Genomic DNA, 22,785 nt, shown 5'->3' on the forward strand with positions numbered 1-22,785 from the left:
TAAAGGAAAAAGCCTAACAAATGAAAACTATTGCAGCCACCAAATCTAAGGATTGGTAAGCTGCAATATACCTGTATATTATTTTTGATTTTGGCTTTAGTACCACTTTAATGCCTTATTTGACTCCAGGCCTGAAGAATAAAACTCGGCCCCAAGGCTTTCCCGTTTAAAGGTGACAAAAGTGATTTTCTTTTCCTTGCACATGACTAGATATTTTAAGTAAACCCAGGTTTACAGTGCTTTACCTCTTTAGTAGATCAGACTCTGTTACAAATGAGAAAGAGGAAATATTCAGAGCATACCTATTGGGCACATTACCCCCAGAAAAATTACCCTTAGTGTCTCATACAAAAGCATTCGGAAGACATGATTTTTTTTAAAATGAAGTCTTTACCGGGTAGTAAAATGTTAACAGCAATTCTAAAAATAAAACCGGTGCTTCAGTACAGGTACCAAGTACAGTACCTATGCTGGAGCTCATATTGATTCCTAGAATCTATGCATCCCCTTTTAACCTAGACCATGGCTGTCCAAGTACAGATTAATCCCAGCTTCTCCAGCCACTTAAAGCGGTAGTAAAAAACCATTCGGACACTTGTACCAGTATATCCTTGATCATACATTGTAAAAGTATCTGTGTGTGCTTCATCTTTTTTATGCTAACACTGCATAAACATTATTTATAATATTATTATTATTATTATTATTATTATGTGTATTAGAACAAACAAATCATACCACTTTTCTGTCATATGATTCCCCGCTGCTGTAAGTTGTAGCCAGTGTTGAGGCACACTCTTCCAGATACCAGGGTTTTTTACCACTTTCTGTCGTGCTGCTTATAGAGATGGTGTAGATAGAATTGGTGTAACCATCGCAGGAGCAGTGATCTCTACTTCTACCACCATTACCAGAAGCCCATACAAATACGGAACCGTATCCTCGCCTTCCCTACAAAAGATGTAAAGGGTTCATTATAAATACATCGAAATACATTAATAAAAGGCAACAGCTACAAAAGCGACACATATACAGTGGTAATGAAATCCAACACGCATCCCTCAAATAGCTAAGCTTCCATAGATAGAAACACATTGCAGGTCAGTGCTGCCAAAGAATTCTGACTGTGCTAAAACTTTAATAGGAAGCTGGGAGCAGTAAAAAATCTGCTTATATGAAATTATCCACATATGTAGGTGTGTTTTATCCCTACTAACAGTTATTCAGTCATGGAATACTTTCAAAATGAGCCATGTGGCAATTTGTATTTTCTTAAATTGGTCCCATTACCTACAGTGATGTATGTGACAACCAGACAACCATGGAAACAGTTTATAGATAAGTTTAATAATGTATGAATTATTCATTTAATTATCAGCCACTGAAACATAGGATTTTAAATAAGCCTGCGTGAATTTTAATTGTGCTCAACAAATGCAATAAATACATTTGAACTTTTCGCAGGAATATTACCATGTTTATTTGTTTCATTTTTACTTCACAGCAAACAAAAAGGGTGCTTAGATGACTTATGAAGTGCTAATGCTCTGCTGTTTATGTAAAAGCAGCTGCTGAATTCTACTGATGTACATAACACACACATGATTATCAAACACAAAATACTGCGTTACTAAAAATTAATTAGTAAAAGAAACACCTAAAGCAAAACCATTTGCTGAAATATATGCATAGCCTAAAAGATTTCTTAAGCATTACCTAATGCAATTGGTTTTCTTTTGAAAATAAGCATTTTCAATCACTGCTGAAAGACGATGACCAAGTACCCAAAAACTGTTGTATTTCCCATAATAGGGATGTTCAGCAATTAAGAAACTGACAGGTACCACAAGCTTATCAAACATATGCACTGCCTAACAAAAAATAAGGAAAACATTATACTATTTAACCAGCTCTGGACAGGAAGGATTTGCCCCTTATTGACCAGGGCATTTTTTGTGATTCCGCACTGCATTACTTTAACAGAAAATTGCGCGGTCATACGACGCTGTACCAAAATAAAATTAATGTCCTTTTTTTCCCACAAATAGAGCTTTATTTTGGTGGTATTTGATCACCTGTGCAATTTTTATTTTTTGCACTATAAACAAAAAAAGAGCGACAATTCTGAAAAAAAAAAAAACAATATTTTTCTTTGTTCTTTTCCAGCGCCCCGTGGCGTCTGATTCTTTGATTTGCACCTTCATTCAAGGTGTGCGTCACTTGGCCCCTCCTCGTAGGGAGCCCTTACCTCCATGGGACTTGAACCCATGGCGGCTTAGGCTGTGTAGGCATGGCAGGCAAGGGATTCCATTCTCCGTAGGATCCCTAAACACCGGAGAATCTTCGGTGGGTACTAGAGTGGCCTTGTTCAATCTGGCCACAGTGTGATCCACACACCAGCACGAATCCGTAGGAGACGCAAGGGGATAAAGGAGTTGAAACCTTTTTGGCTCCACAAAGGTGCGTTTTAAATGACGCCATTGATCATTCACGGTAGCGTGAAACTCAGCGGGGCAAGGGAACACCTGCCCTGCCTTGCGGGTCCTGTGTGTGCCAAAAGAGGACACAATGCCCGGAGGATTTGGCTCATCCTCTAAATGTAGTGTTTCTTTTATGGCAAGAATCAGCGCATCCATAGCTGCGCGGTCCTCGGCCGTCCCAGGGGGGGAATCATCCACCCCTGCAACCTCCGCCTCCCCCTCAGACTGAGAAGAGCGAGACCCCTCAAGGGGTACGGCACCTATGGCAACCATATCAGATTCAGAATTAGAAGACAAGGACAAATGAGGCCTTTTCCTGGCAGCACATTCAGACATCAGAATCTCCACTTTGGACACCAAAGTCGCCACTGCGGCAGACAAAGTAGACAGAGCAGAGGATTCAGAGGAACCTGAATCCCCCACCAGGGCTGTGGGAAATTTCCTGTCCTGAGAATCCATGTTAAAAACAAAATCCTCTTTTTTTTTTATATGGTACTGGCCCTTTAAGCGCGCCGCGGACCCCCGCAGCACACCGCTACAAAGACTGTGAACACACAGACCTTCAATCAGGATAACTGATAGTCAGAAGGATTGCACAAGTAAAAAGACAGCAGACAGACCCCCACAAGTGTTACCACCGCAGCCAAACTCTCCAGAGTAAAAGGAGGAAGTGATGTCACCGCAGGAGGCTGAACTGAGGCCGCAGGCTAAGGAAAAATGGTTGCCAATAGAAAGTAATGGGAGGCTTCGGTAAATTGGCCGCCGACATGTGCTCGGAACGAACGTTTTGTCACACACAAGATAGCGCCGCAAGGCGCCAAAAGAAACCACATACAATGCTGTATAAGCGCCCATAGTGAAGCCAGACATGCTGCCCAAACCTAAAATGGCGGACCGGCGGTTTTTAACCCCGCAGCGGTCGCCACACGTGCTGTACCTCCAAAAAGCACCCGAAAAAAGGGACCCCCACAAACCCACACAGCGCACAGGCTGTGAGAGAAAACCCCCGCTGGGACCGGGATCAGGGAGCCCAAAAACGCACAGACATGAGGGGATAACACAGACACACAGGACTGCCAGCCCCAGACAGAGGCCCCACACAGAATGTACTTACCTGTACCCGATGGCGTGGGGTGCCTCTCATCGACGGGAAACCGCCCACCCTCAGAAGGGGTGCCGTCAGCCAAAAAACGCAGGACGCTAACAGTACACGGAGAACCGTGGATGAGACGTCCGAGTGAGGTAGCCACCTCGCAGGGTGCATCCCTGAGGACAGGGATGGGTGGTTTGCGAGGCCAGGGCGAACACATAGTCTGCTAAACACTCGATGGCGGGCTGGGATTCCATCAGGCCCTCTGTCCTGGAAAACCACGACGACCAGTCAGACTCCCAGCTCTGCAAACGCCGTCTTCATCGGAAGATCCGACTAACTAACGCTGACAAAATAAACAGCTAGTAGTGCAAAGAAAAAAACACATTTGCAGTAAATAAAATCATAAAATAGAAGAAGAAGGCTGAGACTGAAGCCCCAGCACAGGGAAGCCTATCTTACTCCTTAACTAGGCAGAAGACAAACTGAGTTGGGATGGCTGATTGCAGGGGGTATTGGAACAGTGGGACAGCCCCATGGGTGTGTTTATGTAAATGCTTTGTTTTTTAACAAGTCTTATGCCTAGTTACTCATGTGGAGATGAAGTCAATACCCCATTGGTGAAGACTGTATGAGTGGGCGGCGACTGTCGGAGGACGTAAGAGAAAACAGATTTTATGAGAACACAGTTGATTTAGGGAATGTTCAGTATGCAAAGTAAAATTTCACTTATCTCAATGAATAAAGTAAAGATGTGTTCATCTTATCAGGTGGAAGCAAAAATCATTTTTTTTAACTTCCCTTATACACAGTTAGGTATTCAAAATGAAAATAGTTTACTTTATTTTCTCAGCTAAGGAAGTATTCACTTTGTGAAAGTTATCAACTCTTTTGCAAATCAACCCCATTGTTTCAACTAAAACCTAAGGCACACTATTCGTTTCTTTTTTTGTTCAAACTCGCAGGTTGAACAAAAAAAACTGTCAGCTCCGGTCTGAGCCACTGAACCAACTAGGTTCGTTCAGCGATCTCCCTGCTGAGCTGTTGTGTTCTGACAGGGGGGTGGCCTTCTGCCAGAACATTCCAATCAGCGCTCTCTGCCATTGGCTGAGAGCGCTGATCAGGAGTCGGTCGGATGCTTATTTTCCAAAGACATACACACAGGCTGAATGTCGGCCATTTCTTTTTAACCGACTGGTGTCTCCCAACACTCGGCCCATATGTACCCGGCTTTAGATTAGTTAATCTTTCTGCTTCCCCAACTAAATTTATGATACAGGTACGAAAACCTATTTAAAACAGATTTTATGAGAATACAGTTGATTTAGAGAATGTTCACTATGCAAAGTGAAATATAATTTAGCTCAGTGAATAAATTAAAAGATGTGTTCATCCTGCCATGTGCAGACAAAAATATTTTTTTAACTTCCCTTACACACAGTTGGACTTTATTTGCTCTGATAAGGAAGTTCTCAACTCCTTAGCAAATCGACCCCATTGTATCAACTAAAACTTCCATTAGTTCATATATCTGCTGCCCCAAATAAATTTATGATACAGGTACAAAAACTGCCTTTTAAAAGTTCTTACACAGCAAAGTGGCCTGTCGTGAGAAGAGGCCGTCGCACAATAAGTACAATTTTATGAACAGCTCACTGTGACTCCTGTAAATGTTTGCATCAGTTCATCTGCAAAGTGTGTGATACAGCAGGTTATGTTGTGCTCTAAGGATTTATTGAAGGCGTACAGTATATCAGGTAGATGCTTACCACAGGAAGATTAAGTGACTGCCTGCTCTCAAACAACTACTTTAAGGACCTCTCGCCCCAACCTGGCATCTGATGAGGGTTTAAATCAATGTCACAAAAACTCAGAAAAGTGCCAAAATTACTCCTTGCACTCGTAGGTGTAGGGATATATAATATTTATTGTCGCTGAATAAAATAGTATATTATTTAAATATTTGACGTTTTTGGAATCAGGTCCTGAAGTTCCATTCAGGACAGGGATGGTCCAATAGTCAAAGTATAATGATTATATCAACAATGGGTGCAGAGACCTAAATAATGAAATGGAAAAATTATGTTTTTTCTTGTAAAAATGAGAGGGGTGTATTAAGTAGCGATGAATCATCTGCAGATGAGAGACCATATCGGACAGCTCCCCGTGGCAAGCAGGGGCTGTGGGAAATAGAATGTTTTTCTTTTTACTATTTAAGTCCTAGAGCAATAAAGGGAGATACCCTTTTGATGAACTGGATTTGTCCAGTCTATTGTTAAAAATGGAGGCCAGGGGAAGAGTCTCCTGGGGCCAGGGGCTGCCAGCTGATAATATTTGCCTGCCAATCATCCACATCTGGGATGTACACTGCGGACAGGGCTGGAACGTGAGGTTCTGGCCAGCACAGGATCCACTCTACCCCTTTTACTGTGGCAAGATTTCTTGTTCCTCCCTGATGTATGCCCTTGCATGGATTTTATTCTGTTCAGGTGACCCTCCAGCCGAAAGGTCCAGCATTGCAGGAAGAACCAAATCCCCAAAGTTCAAAAAAATGCTGATTGGGTAAAGAGCTTCCCCCTACTGTTTAAGTCTCTACACTGACAGGTGCCCAGGACTCCTCCATAGCCCAATAAACTGGCACCTGTCATGAGGATCTTCCAGTAGACCAGAAATAAATGTCTTCCACAACTCCAGAGCCAGATTCCTGAGCCAACAGGCCAAGTACAGCCTGGTCCTTGGTACCAGATGAATCAGTCTCTCCAAAGACTGGCGTGACAGCATCATGATGTTGTGTTTTAGGGGTCTATAGTGGCAAATAGGACTACCTTGAAGGACTGTCATGCAGTAGTGAAGAATTGGGCAGCTCCTGAACTGAATATGGGAGTTTAGATTTTAATTTTTCTTTTGTGGAGAAAAAAACTTTGGCTTGAGCTATGTGTAGGACTTCTGAAGTCTTAGGACCCAGATGAATCTCTGCATGATCTGGATGATTAGGGCTAAATTGTCTGCCAAAACCTGCACCAACTGGTCATTCAAAAGTCCTCTAGATATCCAAAAATCAGGATGCCGTGCCAGTGGGTGAATACCCACAATGCAGAGGATAGACAGAATTGTGAGGCCTCAAACTGGAAGTGCAGTGGACATGCAGCAAAGTAAAGGAAACACAGATGTGCTAAAAAAAATGGGGGCATGGAAGTATATGACCTTTATGTCTTCAGAGGCCAGAAAGTCCCCCATATTAACAGGAGACTCTGACAGTCCTTGTAGATTCCATATGACATTTCTGGACCCAAATGAAGACATTTAGGGGCTTGAGATCCAAGATAGAGCAGATGCCCCTTTTTGGTTTGGACACTGTGAACAGGTTAGAGTAGAACCCCTGGAACTATTCTGACTCAAGGACTAAGGCAATGATGCCCTGCCACAGAAGACCTGCCATGGTGTGCTAAACTGTATATAACCTCAGATACATATAGTATACAGCCTTATGTCATCTGTCTGCCTCCTTGCCTCAACCAATTAGAGGAAGGTTTGCATTAATTTACAGAATACAAATCTGCCTATGAATGGCTCAGCCCGGTTGTGAGACGGAAAGTACACGCTTCACTGCCAGAACCCAAGACAATATACAGTATGTACCGGAGTTTATAAAGCACACCCAGCAGGAGCACTTTTTAGTGTAGAAAATAATTTGTCTGGGCCAGATTAGCCAAAACAAACCAGTTAAAGGGACAGTAAACCTGAAGGTCAGCTTTAAGGGTAATTCCACTTTAAGCAAAAGCAGGGAAAATTATATTGTTAATAGTTTCTCCTAAAGCAGTAAATTCTTTCTTTCATGTAAGAAAAGTAAAATGTACAAAGTAAACAAGGATGATGTATTAGTAAATGTAAAAGTAAATTGTTCATGTCTTAATTAAAAAAACTGCCAATTAAAAAATGTTGTAATATTACCAGATACACATACTAAATCAATGCAGATTTAGTACGTCCTGTTAAAAGAAGAAAACATTATTAGATATTAGAATTTGTAATTTAAAATACAGTTCAATGCACAGTTTATTTATGTAGCTAATAATGAAGAAAACAGATTTATTTATTTTTTAAATATGTGTATATGAATGAATTGTAAGGATTGCAAATACATATGCAAGAGTTGTATATTATGTTCTACCTATAAGGGCCATTCTAAGAAAAAAGCAAACGGACAATCTTTTCTTGGCCTAGGTCCTGTGTTGGATTTTTATGTAACAAAGCATTTGTAGCTTTATTATGAAGGCCACAACAATCTATGCTGTAACTGCCTCTTGTTGGTAGAAAGAATTTACATTAATAACATAAAGCAAATCTGTTTGGTAGTGTACCACTATTAAGTCAACCCCACTTCTAGATAGAAGGCACCCACACATTTGCAGCTGCTATGCAGAGGACCCTGTTGGCTTCAAATTCTATGTAGGTCTGTGCAGGGCACTGCTGCTTAAGCCAGGATTGCCATTGTGCACCCATGCACTTTCATATCACCTTCGCCTGATTATTGGCCACTTAAGGCCACCCTTGACATTGCTGACTGATAGCAAGGCTTGGCAGCAGGTAGAATCAAGAGCAACTACACATACTATGAAAATAAAAAATAAATCTCTGTGCGTACCACAAAATGAAAATGTGTATGAATAAATAAATAATATATACAGCAAAACTTAAAGAGGAGCTCCTGGAGAAAAAAAAAACATTATAAGTCAGCAGCTACAAATACTGTAGCTGTTTACTTTTAATATATAGATACTTACCTGTCCAGAGAGCCCGCAATGTCAGCAGACCAGCCAATCTTTTGATCGGCTGTTGGGTGCTGCCGCTGCCATCCTTTCTAAGGGAAACTGGCAATGAAGCCTTTCGGCTTCACAGCCCGTTCCCTACTGCGCATGCGTGAAGCGTGCTGTGTATTCTCATAGGCCCAGCGCCTGGGGAAGGAGAAGGAGGACAGAACTTCCAGTGGATGGTGCCACGGCGCTGTCTCCCGGAAGTGGGGAAGGGTACCTGTCAAAAACAAATACACGTTCCCCCCTCCCCCTGAAAGGTGCCAAATGTGGCACTGGAGGGGGGGGGGGAAGCAAATGAGTGGAAGTTCCATTTTTGGGTGGAACTTTGCTTTAGCAGTGGGAGGGGCTGGGGCATACACCAGATTTCCTTCCAGCATTGTTACTATCACTATTCCCCTTGGATATCACCCAGCACTGTAACCTATTTAAATTCCAAATACCACCTGCACTGTTACCGTATTCACTCATTGGTTGAACTGGATGGACTTGGGTCTTTTTTTAGCCAGACTAACTATGTGGCTATATATATATTGAATATGTCACCATTTTTCTAGGTGTTATTGACATGAAATTTCCACCACGTCTGTAACAACTCATGTAACCATTACATACAAAGAAACCAAAACAATATAATTGTATAATAAATAACAGTATAATAAAATGGAATGACACATGGAAAAAGTATTGAACACGCTAACTGAAATTTGTTCAATACTTCGTACAAAATCCTTTGTGGGTATTGACAGCATGCATTGCTCAGGTGTGATTTTGCCCCATTCTTCCACACAAACAGTCTTCAAATCTTGAAGGTTCAATGGGCCTCTTCTATTAACTCTGATCTTTAGCTCTTTCCATAGATTTTCTATTGGATTCAAGTCATGAGTTTGGCTGGGCCATTCTAGCAGCTTTATTTTCTTTCTTTGAAACCAATTGAGAATTTCCTTGGCTTTATGCTTGGGATCATTGTCTTGCTGAAATGTCCACCCTCCTTTCATCTTTTGGATGATTATCCATCTAATCATGCTGTTACTGTCTCATTAGGCGTATGCTTAATTGGGTCCATTTCATCTGGTAAGCCCCCCTCTAATTCATCTTTATCATCCTGGTAGATGGCAGCAGATTTTTATCAAGAATGTCTTAATTAATTTTTCCATTTATCCTTCCTTCAAAGACATAAAGTTTGCCAGTACCGTATGCTGAAAAACAGCCCACACCATGATGTTCCCTCCTCCAAACTTCACTGTTGGTATGGTGTTTTTGAAGTGATGTGCAGTGCCATTTGACCCCCAAATATGGTGTATATTATGGAAGCGAAAGAGGTAAATCTTGGTCTTATCTGATCAGACTATATTCTCCTAGTATTTCACAGGCTTGTCTAAATGGTGTAAAAAAGGTATAAAGTGCAGCGCTGAAAAAAACAAACAAAAATAAAGTGCATATATAGTGCAAAAATAAAATGTGTCTATATGGCCAATGAGAGTATTAATACATTACATTTAAAATACAAAACAGCCAATAGAAATAACATAAACTGCATATACTGTATAATCCAATAACAGATCAATTAAAGTCTGATTAATAAACATCAAAGAAAGTCCAAAGTGCAATGTGAAAAAGTATCTTCAATCGTTATTCCATGTGAATAATCCAAAAAGTCGTGCACAGGAACTACCACCAACATTAGAGGGGACTTACCAGATAAAATGGACCCAATTAAGCATACACCTAATGAGACAGCATGATTGGATGGATAATCATCCAAAAGACATCTGGATAGACTTTCACCACTCCAACAGCACTAACGGTATATTTCACTTTAATATAGAATATTCCCATTGATGGACCATCCAGTCAAAACTAGAGCCTCAAGTTCTTCTTCACATATACTCAATTAAAAGAAAGAACTCCACATAGTGTAAAACCATACAAATGTCTCATTTATTAAAAATCAAAAACACTTACAATATACGTAGATAAATGGAAAGCGCTTTCAATAAAAATCCTAGGATCAAATGTAACGCAGTGGCATCATAGCAGCAGACCCGACCCATTTCATCTAAATAAACATCATCTGGGGTTTCTGTCACTTGCTGTCACTGTGTTTTTATAATAAAGGTAAACCCAATAACGAATATCACCTGGAGTATTGCAAATCATAGTAGTCAGCTTCACTTTCTGGACCGGCAAAAATGACCATGTCGCATTCTCTCCAAGCTTTGATATGAGTTTGAGGAGCGTCACGTGCCATTGCCCTCCCCCCAGCGAGATAGAAACCAAGCCTCGCTCTGAAATGTAGCATAGTAGAGGCCAAGCCTCAATCTAGTGCCGCCTATAAATACACACAAAGGTCTCAATACAGGCTCCCAGGGAAGTAACAATACAAATAAGTTTATTTAGCAGCCCAAAGCGGAGCTAACCATTAGTACAACAATAGTCCTGGGCCAAAACCCTTTGAATATAACCATCGATAGATTAATTATTTATTGCTAAAAATAAAAAATACAAACTCGATTCCAAAAAAGTTGGGACACTGTATAAATTGTAAATAAAAACAGAATGCAATGATGTTTAAGTTTTACATTTCAATATTTTATTTAGAATACAACATAGATGACATATCAAATGTTTAAACTGAGAAAATGTATAATTTTAAGGAAAAAATAACTTGATTTTAAATTTCATGGCATCAACACATCTCAAAAAAGTTGGGACAAGGCCATGTTTACCACTGTGTGGCATCCCCTCTTCTTTTTATAACAGTCTGCAAATGTCTGGGGACTGAGGAGACCAGTTGCTCAAGTTTAGGAATAGGAATGTTGTCCCATTCTTGTCTAATACAGGCTTCTAGTTGCTCAACCGACTTAGGTCTTCTTTGTCGCATCTTCCTCTTTATGATGCGCCAAATGTTTTCTATGGGTGAAAGATCTGGACTGCAGGCTAGCCATTTCAGTACCCAGATCCTTGTTTTACGCAGCCATGATGTTGTAATTGATGCAGTATGTGGTCTGGCATTGTCATGTTGGAAAATGCAAGGTCTTCCATGAAAGAGACGACGTCTGGATGGGAGCATAAGTTGTTCTAGAACTTGGATATACCTTTCAACATTGATGGTGCCTTTCCAGATGTGTAAGCTACCCATGCCACACGCACTCATACAACCCCATACCATCAGAGATGCAGGCTTCTGAACTGAGCGCTGATAACAACTTGGGTTGTCCTTGTCCTCTTTAGTCCAGATGACATGGCGTCCCAGTTTTCCAAAAAGAACTTCAAATTTTGATTCATCTAACCACAGAACAGTTTTCCACTTTGCCTCAGTACATTTTAAATGAGCCTTGGCACAGAGAAAACACCTGCGCTTCTGGATCATGTTTAGATATGGCTTCTTTTTTGGGCTATAGAGTTTTAGCTGGCAACGGCGAATGGCACGGTGGATTGTGTTCACCAACAGTGTTTCCTGGAAGTATTCCTGAGCTCATGTTGTGATTTCCATTACAGTAGCATTCCTGTATGTGATGCAGTGCCGTCTAAGGGCCCAAAGATCACGGGCATCCAGTATGGTTTTTCCGGCCTCTGAATCTTTGGATGATATTATGCACTGTAGATAATGATAACTTCAAACTCTTTGCAATTTTTCTCTGAGAAACTCCTTTCTGATATTGCTCCACTATTTTTCGCCGCAGCATTGGGGGAATTGGTGATCCTCTGCCCATCTTGACTTCTTAGAGACACTGTCACTCTGAGAGGCTCTTTTTATACCCAAACCATGTTGCCAATTGACCCAATAAGTTGCAAATTGGTCCTCCAGCTGTTCCTTATATGTACATGAACTTTTCCGGCCTCTTACTGCTACCTGTCCCAACTTTTTGGGAATGTGTAGCTCTCATGAAATCCAAAATGAGCCAATATTTGGCATGACATTTCAAAATGTCTCACTTTCAACATTTGATATGTTATCTATATTATATTGTGAATAAAATATAAGTTTATGAGATTTGTAAATAAGTCCATTCCTTTTTTACTCACAATTTGTACAGTGTCCCAACTTTTTTGGAATTGGGTTTGTATAAAAATAAAATGAAAAATAGAAATTAGACAAATTTGTTAATGTCATAACTTTCTTAAAGAGACATATGATATATATGTACTTCATAAGAGGAGTACATATATAATCAGATACAAACAAAAAATTGATAACAATCAAATCTGCAATATTGGTCCACATGATCATACGTAGAGTGGTAACCTATATATATATATATATATACATAGCTCACAGTATGAATCATACCAGTATGATTTATAAAAAAATACCTAAATTTAAATTAAAAAATAAAACATAATAGGATTTAAAATGATGGCTTATTGATAAACGCATTTATATCCCATTCAATATTTAGACCAAACGGAAAAAAAAAAACGTAACTCATATATCCAAAATGTTTCTAACCGTGATACGCCCCTAGTTCTAGCTCATCCCCTCCAAGGAGGCACATACCTATTTATAATGATAAATTCTGTGCCTCTTAGATCTTGATTGTGAAATTGACGATAATGTTTAGATATGCTATGATTGATAAAGCCTTTTTTAATGTTGGCTATATGTTCATTCATTTTAACAATAAATGGGTGAATCGTTCTGCCGCCATATTGTTTGCAAGTTAGAAGATAAACAACTTTTTTAGTGGTACATGTATGAAATTGTTTAATAGAATAAATACAGTTAGTAACAGCAGATTTGAATTGTTGCGTTTTTACTCTCCCCTTAGTGTTATGTTGACACGTGTTACATTCTTTAAAAGGATAATAGCCTTTCATTTGAGGGAAAAAAGAAAGTTTCGAGGGAGGGTTAATGACACTGGGGGCGATCTTACTTTGTAGGGATGAAACCCCCCTATAAATCCCTCTAGCCTTATCGGGAAGTAGTGGACCTAGGACACGATCATTTTTTAAAATGTCCCAATGTCTATTCAGAATTTGTTGATTTTGTCTAAATTGAATTGAATATGAAGTAAAAAATTACCATTTAGATAAATTTTCTTTATCTTGTTGAGGTTTATTAGCTAAAAGAGAAATCCTATCAACTTCAAGAGTTCTTAGAATCTCCTGATCTAATCTAAATGGGCTGTAACCCTTATCCAAAAATATATGTTTAAGAACATCAGCCTGCTGCTTGAAATCATGTATGTCAGAACAATTCTGTCATAAACATAAAAATTCAACGCTGCACTTAATACATTTTTTACTTTAGATAGGGATTGTCATATGTAGTGCCAGTCGCTTTTTCTATATTGTTTATTTTAACGCGGTATTGTTCTTTCTTCATTTACTATTGTCTAAATGGTGTGCAGCAAACTTTAAATGAGCTTCAACATGTTTTTTCTTCAGCAATGGAGTCTTACATGGTGAGTGTGCATACAAGCCATGGCGGTTGAGTGCATTACTTATTGTTTTCTTTGAAACAATTCTACCTGCTAATTCTAGGTCTTTCTGAAGCTCTCCACAAGTGGTCATTGGTTCTTGGACAACTCTTCTGATAATTCTTTTCACTTCTCTGTCAGAAATCTTGCAAAGAGCACCTTGTCGTGGCCGGTTCATGGTGAAATGATGAATCACTTAATAAGTTACAGCAAAACACTCAATGTGTTCCCACACAAAAAGCAATATACAGTAATAAAAAGTGTTGCACTACTGATAGTGATAAATGTATAGCACATAAACAGCTACCATAAAAATATATACTGCACAATACTCAAGTGAAACAAACAAATACATATCACTCACAATGATGAGTCCCACATTATATGTCTTCCAGTGTAATAAATTAGAAAGATTTCTCTGTGATAAAATATCCATCCATCACCTGAAAATCATATATTTTTTTCAGTACTTCACCCTACATCAGAGTGCTCCACTACGTGTAAAAATATCCACTATTGGACCCATATACATGAATACACAGGTCTCAAAAGCGCTTTCACTGGGCGTAAGTTACTTCTTCCATCTGCCTGACTCCCCCAGGACAATAGTATGGAAAGGACTGTTGATAAGTGTCAGGTTCTTTTTAAATGCATAGCATCAAACTCCCCCACTTATTTTCTATGTAGACCAGACTTTTTCAAACAGGGTGCCCTGAGGCTTCTTTAGGGGTGCCTTGGCAAGCCAGCAGATGGATGAAGCCTGCCTTCCACAGGTTCTCACTGTGCACCATTACGACTTACGACTAGAAGCTGGCATTCTAATAACTAATGATGTCATCAGTTGATAAGGAGGATGTCTGTAGCCTCCACAGCATCCTTGTTTGATCCTTCTCTGCCTCTCTCCCTTAGCACTGGTGTCACATTAGCTGACTGATGGAGAGAAATTGAGGGAGAAGAGAAACACTGGAATACTAGTTAGTACCAGTGTGCAAAAGTGTACTTGCTTTGGAGGGAAAAACCACCTCTAACATTGGGTGTCATACATATGTGGTTGTTGCTGCATTATGTAAAATTATTAGAATCATTTTCTACATTTTAGAATGGGGAGCCTCGAGACTGTACATAATTTTAAAGGGTGAAAAGTGTGTATCAGGTGCGCTAAACTATTAAATGATATTATCAAATATATAATCATATAGTGACAAATCAACAAAAATGATGAATATTAGGTAGAATAAGAGGACAGACCTTTTCCACAATTCCAGGTGAATCAAGATAATAAAACAAAATGGATGACAATATATAAAAAGGAATACAATCCAAAATAATAAACAGTCATACAGATGTATATCCAAAAGGTGAGTCCATAAATAAATTGTGAATGTCCAAAATCATGTTCATCCAACATGCATGTCAAAAGAATCCAAAGGTGCAAAATTCAATATAATAGATGTGGGCAGTGAAGATCTCCACCGTGATTGAATAAGCCCCTTACCAGATGAGACAATACAAGGACGTAAGTATTATCAGATCCAATAATGATACCCAGGAAAGGTAGGAAAACCCCCAAATCCTTCTCTCCAAGAGGGAAGAGCAGGTCAGCCTCTTACCAGATTAAAAAAGCAAATGCTTTAATGGGTGGAGGAGCCAGAGTACAGCACTAATGCCAGAATTATGATACATGGCCAAGCTCTGTTGAAAAAAGGTAGGAAGGCCCTTAAAGTTCACTACTTGACAAGGATCTTTACAACACTATTTTTTTGGCTTTCTAAAGGACAATGACAGAAGTTTATCAGTTGAATAACACAGCTCATCATTCCATAAAAATTATACTTTTAAAAGGAGAATGTTTACTTTTTGCCTGGACTTCCATTTCAAGAAAAGAAGGCTTCAACAGATATTTAAAAGTAGTGGTGCACCGAAATTTCGGCAACCAAAATTTTCATCCGAAAATGGGCCTATCCCATTTCGCCTGAAAACGGGTCATATATATCGAAAATTGATGGCTTCCGCAGCTGCAGCTTTAACTTATATGGTTCGTGACCGGCCGCGGCCGACTCCTGAGACCCGCCGTTTGTAACTCCTCGCCCGCCCTGCACTAGACTGGTTGCTAGAATCGCCAGCCGCCTGGCGTCTAGCAACCAGTGACGTCACGGTCCCGAGAGGAAAGCAAGGCCAAGAAGAGGACCCACCATGCAGAGCGGAGGAGGATCTTCCTCATCCTGCTCCGCGCATATTACTGACTCTCTGGTTCCACCTACCTCCTCCCTCCATCTTCTACTGTATGGCCGCTGCGGAAAGGAAGGACAGGAGCAGAACCAGAGTCAACCTGCTATCTGTGGGGAGCAGTGAGTGACAACCTATTATGTGTTATGATGTGCATCATTGTTTCCCTATACTTAGCTACCCCCTGGCACTATACCTGTATAGAAAAAAAACTATTTTAAAATCATTTTGGGGAAAAAAGTAATTTTCGGTTTTGGGCCAAGGGCATCCTGTATTTTTGGTTTCTGTTTCGGCCCAGAATTTTCATTTTAGTGCATCCCTATTTAAAAGCTTCAGAACCATACAGAGTAGTAAAAATATAGGAGTAAAGAAGACTAATGCCTTCTTTCTGTCTTTAATGCTCCTTCTTGTTTAAAGTAAATCTGTCAAAGGCTTCAATAATTCACTGACCCGCAGTATAGAGATTCTGATGTTTCCCCGATTTTCTTTTGCTCCATGCCTGTTCATGTCTTGTGAAAAAACAAAAGACAAACACAACTAGCATTTTCAGAATGAGGCCAGAAATTGTAGCCTTCAAGTTTTACTCACAACATTTGCACTTTAGTCCACACTTTCAGTCCCAGTAGATTATTATGCCTCTACAATTTCAACAATTAAATTTCCCAACTGTAATAAAGTCCAGTGATTCTACAAAGAAATGATATACAGTATTCTCCAATGTTATTTCTTTGGGACACAAAGATATACGTATCTGAATTAGTTGGAACCTCATAAACAAATTTTCAGAGCTAAGAAAATAATTGTTTTTATTACTATTCAATGGTAATGTTCAGCTGTGGCAACAATATATGCAGTGTCAAGAAATGACTAGATAAAGAATATTGCAAGACTACAGATTTTAATAACCCTGCCAAGGAAAATATACCTGGCATCAGTAATGAAGAAATTGTTACAGCTGTGATATTGTGAGTCAGAGTAATGAAAACGAGAAGCACTGTTCTGCCTTCAGTACACTACAGTGGCATAACATCCTAAAAATGCACAAATTAAATATTTCCAGTACACATCACAAATCTATTAATGACAATTATATTACCACTTAGCTGCAGTAAAATAAGTGCATTTCATATACACTGTTTACAGGTTACATATATGGTTATTTTAAAATATTATTATGTTTCATTAGTAATAAGCAGATATGCAAAGTCTGCATGTTTTGACATGAATCATTGTCTACATTCCTAACACCACCCCCTCAAGTTGTAAGAAAAGATGTGAAAAACTTCTTATCGCTTAGCCACACCAAGAACCTATAATTTTCCTACCCATTGCAATGTGACCACATAAGTGTATAGATGTGGCCATTAAGCTGCAGATTTTGCCTATTTTGTTTGTCACTTTATTGTGTTCTTATCCACACATTCCTACATTCCTACCTCTAGGATTTTGGATATATAAGGCTCAACTGGCAGAGCTAATGCACCAGAATAAAGTCCCTCTTGTGTGTCTTCCATTAATTCTTTTGTTACCAGTCTTTATATTTGTTTTTTCACATATGTTAAAATGCACATTTGCAGTGTGAAGATTAAAACCACCCAATAGTATATAATTTCTGAATGCAGAGACTCTGGAGAATAACATATTATTAGCACAATGGTGTATCAAAATGCATATTTTGAGTAAAAAATACACTAAAGTTAACTTTAGTGCGCAAATGAAATAGATTGCATTTTTTTTTTTTTTTGGGGTAAAACATAAAAGATAAGGCTGCAGCGAGTAAAACAGATACCCAACAATGTCAAACCTTAAAATTGTGTGCATTTTTCATGAAACACCAACAAACTTTAGTACCCAAAATTATGCATAGGCAATGCTTTAAAAGCAATAGCAAGTCATCAGTTTGGAGTTACTGTAATTGGTAATAATTGTCTCTATCGAATATCCATCTCACCTCATTCAAGTCTAGCCGCACCACACCTAGAGCCCTACTCACTGAGTGAGACTTCCACCACTGGGTCACACCAGAGGCTGTGCCACAGCTCTGAATACTGTAACACAGTACAGAGGTCTGAAAAGTGGCACCTGTAAATTTCATATTTTGGAGTACAGTACAAGGTACAGTACAAGACATGGGCCGAATATTCATACACCATGGCTTATAGGTGTGTAACTTCAAGGTGGTTGCACACTGGCAAACTTAAGAGGATACACCCCTTGGCACCTCCCCTATAGCCATAACCCACATGGTGAGTTCTTCACAGAGAAAGTTACCCTTTAGCTTAACTAGTTTATTATTTTATCTTTTGATTCAATCAGTCCCTCACTGTATTCTACTACTGACATAGAAGCAGTGTAACTGAATCCGTGCAAGTTTGGTACCATACTCTGTAAGTTCCCAGTTTTGTAGCAAGCAATGCAGAATAAACCAAAGAATGGAAGAGACGTTGGCCTGTGTCTTGTAGTATACTCTAATTCTAATCATACAGCACAGGACACAGGCAGATTATTTCTACACTATTGGATGTCCCAAAACAATGATAAAGAAGGGCTGGCAACGATGAGGCAAACATAACGGTGCCAACGGGTCAAAACAACAAGGGTCAGAACACCCCACTTCAAAGTGCTGCTGGGAGAACCATGTGGCCAAAAGGTGCATCCACAGAAGACTGGACATCCATCTGGTAAAACTCCCACTGATCTGATTTACTGGGACATAGATCAGACAGTTCTAGACATCATGGTCTGCAAGTGCGGACATTCATTATTTTTTTTTTTTATTTGTGTTAATTACACTGATGTACTGTATGTCTTGACAACCAATCATATTGTACCAAATGTAATTATTTGGTGAAAGTTTCTTATATAAGTAGTCTGCGAACTCTATATCTCTGAGCAAGTCTGGACTTGCTCCCAGTTGCAGCTGGTATCAATAAAACCTCCTGCTTTTTTGAAATGTACTGCCTGGTTATGCTGTTTTGTAATTTTCTAAATTACTTTGCAAGAAAGATCCTCTAGAGAAACATCCCTGATGGGTTCAAAGGATAGTTTTGGTAGAGAAAACTACATTGGTTGATATCCCAAAGAAGCACAGGGTACTGTAAGGGGGCTTAATACAAAATATACCTTGAAGTAAAGTTCTTACAGGGGAGGGTGAAGCAAGGGGCCATTTAAAAAGAATAGATAGGCCAAGACTTGACCTTTGAGAGTGCTCAAGGCTAAGTTTCGGTCAACACCTGCTTGTAGGAAGGACAGAATGTGAGGCAGAGAGTATCCACTAGGATTGAAGGGCATGTGTTTATACCAGGCAAAAAGGGATCTCTGCCTGTGATAATAGATCTTCCGGGTAGAGCCTTTTCTTGCTTTTAGCAAGTTTGAAATCACAAATGTAGAGACCCCTTTGTTCTTTAAGACCTGGGTTTCAACAGCCATGCCATTAACCACTTTACCACCGGAGGATTTTGCTGTCTTCCGTCCAGGCCACTTTTTGCGATTCGGCGCTGTGCGAATTTAACTGACAATTGCGCGGTCGTGCAACGCCGTACCCAAACGAAATTTACGTACTTTTTTTCTCACAAACAGAGCTTTCTTTTGGTGGTATTTGATCACCTGTGCGATTTTTACTTTTTGCGCTATAAACAAAAAAAGAGCGTTTATTTTGAAAAAATAACAATATTTTAACATTTTTTTATATGAAATTCCCCCCAAAAAAATGTAAAAATCAATTTTTTTTTAAATTTTTGGCCAATTTGTTTTCTGCTACCTATGTTTGGTAAAAAAAAATCGCAATAAGCGTATTTTGATTGGTTTGCGCAAAAGTTATTGCGTTTACTAACTAAGGGAAAGATTTCTGTCATTTTTGGTGGGTTTTTTTTAACGCGTAATGGCGGCGATCTGCGATTTTTTTTGCGGGACTGCGACATTGCGGCGGACAGATCGGACCCTTGACTGACATTTTTGACACTTTTGGGGGTACCAGTGACATTACTACAGTAATCAGTGCTATATATATGCACTGTTACTGTAAAAATGACACTGGCAGGGAAGGGGTTAATTTTATTGGAGAGGGAGGGGTTAATGTATGCCTGGTGCTTACTGACGTGTGGGGGGGGAGGTGACTGAGTGACAGAAGGACAGATCGGATGTCCAGCTATGCTGAACACTCCGATCTGTCAGTCCCTGTCACTATGGAGATCCGCCCGCTCTGTTTACACAGGCGGGCGGATCTCCTCACTCGATTCCCCGACGATCGGGGCAGAGCAGCGGCGATCGCCGCTGCTCCTCCCCTGGCCCGACTCCCGCTGTGACTGAACACAGCGGGAGCGAGCCTCCGACGGCGCGCGAGCGCCGCCCACAAGGGGCGGAGTCCAGCGACGTAGGTCTACGCCGCTGGACGGGATCGTGCCACATTGCCGCAGTAGCAGCAATGTGAGCAGGGCGGAAGTGGTTAAAGCTAGAGACTGAGAAGCAGGATGGAATAGAGGGCCTTGTGAAAGCAGATATAGCCTGCTGGGAAGCAGCCAGGGGTTGCCTGCTAGAAGTCTGAGTATGTCTGAAACAGGTTCTTCTTGGCTAAAAAAAGGGGGGGAGAAAGAGCTAACCCTATTTGTTATAATCAAATATTCTGGGGTTCGCTCTTCCTAATGTTGTTTAAAGCGGAGTTCCGTAGAGAATCGTTTTTTTTTTGAACATACCCCCGGGACAGTCAGGGCTAGCACATTCCACAATGGCTAGCCTCTGATCTGTCCCGGTTCGCACTTACCTTTTAGAAGAAATACTTACTTAGAAGTTTTCTTCCACAGCGTTTCCATCTCGGTTGTGGGCAGCTGAAGCCGGCGCGGTCCTCTTCTCCGTCTTCTTCCGCGTCTTCGTGTCCCAGAATGCGCTGCACCGGCCCCTCTCGTCACTTCCGGTGCGGCGCCGCATTCCTAAACAGCTTCTGGGCATGCCCAGAAGCTGTTTAGCAGGGGAATGCGGCGTCGCCCGGAAATGACGAGCGGGGCCGGTGCGGCGCATTGATTCCTGGGAGCTATGACGTTTAGCTCCCAGGAATCATCGCGAGGCAGGAAGTGACGGGGTGAGCCGCGGCGCTGGAGGAGGAAGCTGTCATAGGTGAGTATTTACGATCGTCAATAAAAAGGTGAGTAAACAAAAAAAAAAAAAAAATAACTATCCAATTCCTTTTCAGGTGCGGCATACCTAGCGGAGGGGCACAAAAAAAAAAAATCTTTTTTGTGCCCGGAACTCCGCTTTAAGTGAATAGGTCCTGTGTTCCTGATCATAATTCCTCTAATGTACATTTATTAGAAAAATATGGGATCATATATTCTGATTAGGACCCATATATGCCCGCTCTTTTGTGCTCTTTTTTGTTCTTTCTCTCTTACACAATATTCATATCACTTCCCAGGTACAGATGTCCGCTTTAAAAATACTCATGTTTGGGGTATTTCCTGGTACATTTTGTTTACTCTTAAACAATATACGATATAAGATGATTATTGTTTTGGATGTTCAGGCAGAATGTATAAATATTATGTATCTGCACGCCTATGATTGTTTTATTAGACACGTAGGCAGAGTGCAGTGGCAGAGTGCAGTGACCTCCTCCTGTTTTGCACGTACTGTGTCTCCATTGCTATCAGATACTACGGGATCGCCGCTATTGGGGACACCTCTAGCGGAAGTGATTGGGCGGCGATGACCCACCCCTGATGGGTTGCTGGTGAGCGCTCGTCACTTCCGCCCGGCCTCCCATCTTCCGGCGGAGATGCGTTCCAGGAACGTCATCTCCGGCGGTGACCACATGACGCATGCATTTCCGGTGCGCCGTGATCATCAAATAACACCTGCACCGATTAGCGGCCGGTGTGTTTGGGGGTATTTAGGTCACTACACCACCGCCGAATACAGTAGGACGGTGGGACACAGAAGCTCATATCCTGAACTGTCCCCATTTTATATGCTATACGGAGACATATTCAAAAATATTCCCACTCTTTTTAAGCTGGGTATATTTATTCTGTCTCCTCCTTAGTGGCAAGGGTTCCTTTGAGGCCCACATGGGATATGGGATCATCTTTCCTTTTTCCCTCTCCTTGAGACAGATGTGTATTCTTCCAAGCGTTGTTACCCCATACCAACCATAATTAGGGTTACAAGCTATGTGTATGGCCTGTAAGTATCTAAATATATAATCTCATTCTGAGAACAAAATAGTCTGATAATTCTACCTACCAAAACTTATATCTTAATTGATCTCTATCACAGATCACACATGAGAGACAGTTTGGTACCTCTGTCTCAGAATATTTGAACTGTCTGCCCTTTGATAAATAAGAAAAACAATCTTCTGAGCTGTGAATCTTCATCTTTACAGCCCATAAGGTAAATGCAAGTTTAAATTAACTCTAGATTAACGCCAGTCTGTTGCTCCATGATGTAACGTATATATATTTCTTACAGCCAGGCTTAAATCCTTTGCCTGCTGATTTAGGTGTCATCTGTCGCCCAGCCATTACCTGTTTGAGACTAACTGGAACCGTAGGTGATTATGTGATAAATACTTACCTGCAATACTGCTCTTAGTTAGAGTAACTTTGAAAGCTTACTCATCCTTTACTATTTTATAACACAGGTGGGTTCCTTTTTGCCCTCCACTGGCCGTCGATTCGCCATGGATGATACAGTATATTGCATTACAGGAGGTTGGTCAATGCACTACTTTTGACGCTTTTGATTACCATATTGAGTAAATG

The 22,785-nt window shown here is 40.4% G+C and overlaps 1 protein-coding gene across 4 annotated transcripts in view; it reads right to left on the bottom strand.

Annotated features, from left to right (window-relative positions):
* Window positions 1–22,785, bottom strand: part of PCSK5 (proprotein convertase subtilisin/kexin type 5) — a 684,033-nt gene that overhangs the window by 363,341 nt on the left and 297,907 nt on the right. For all 4 annotated transcript variants that reach the window (XM_082244075.1, XM_082244078.1, XM_082244077.1 and 1 more), the window contains exon 8: window positions 739–951. In XM_082244075.1, the coding sequence (XP_082100201.1) occupies window positions 739–951 (213 nt within the window). The remainder of the gene's footprint in view (window positions 1–738; window positions 952–22,785) is intronic.

Source organism: Pelophylax lessonae (assembly GCF_965119305.1).
Source record: "Pelophylax lessonae genome assembly, chromosome: 1".
Classification (NCBI taxonomy): domain Eukaryota; kingdom Metazoa; phylum Chordata; class Amphibia; order Anura; family Ranidae; genus Pelophylax; species Pelophylax lessonae.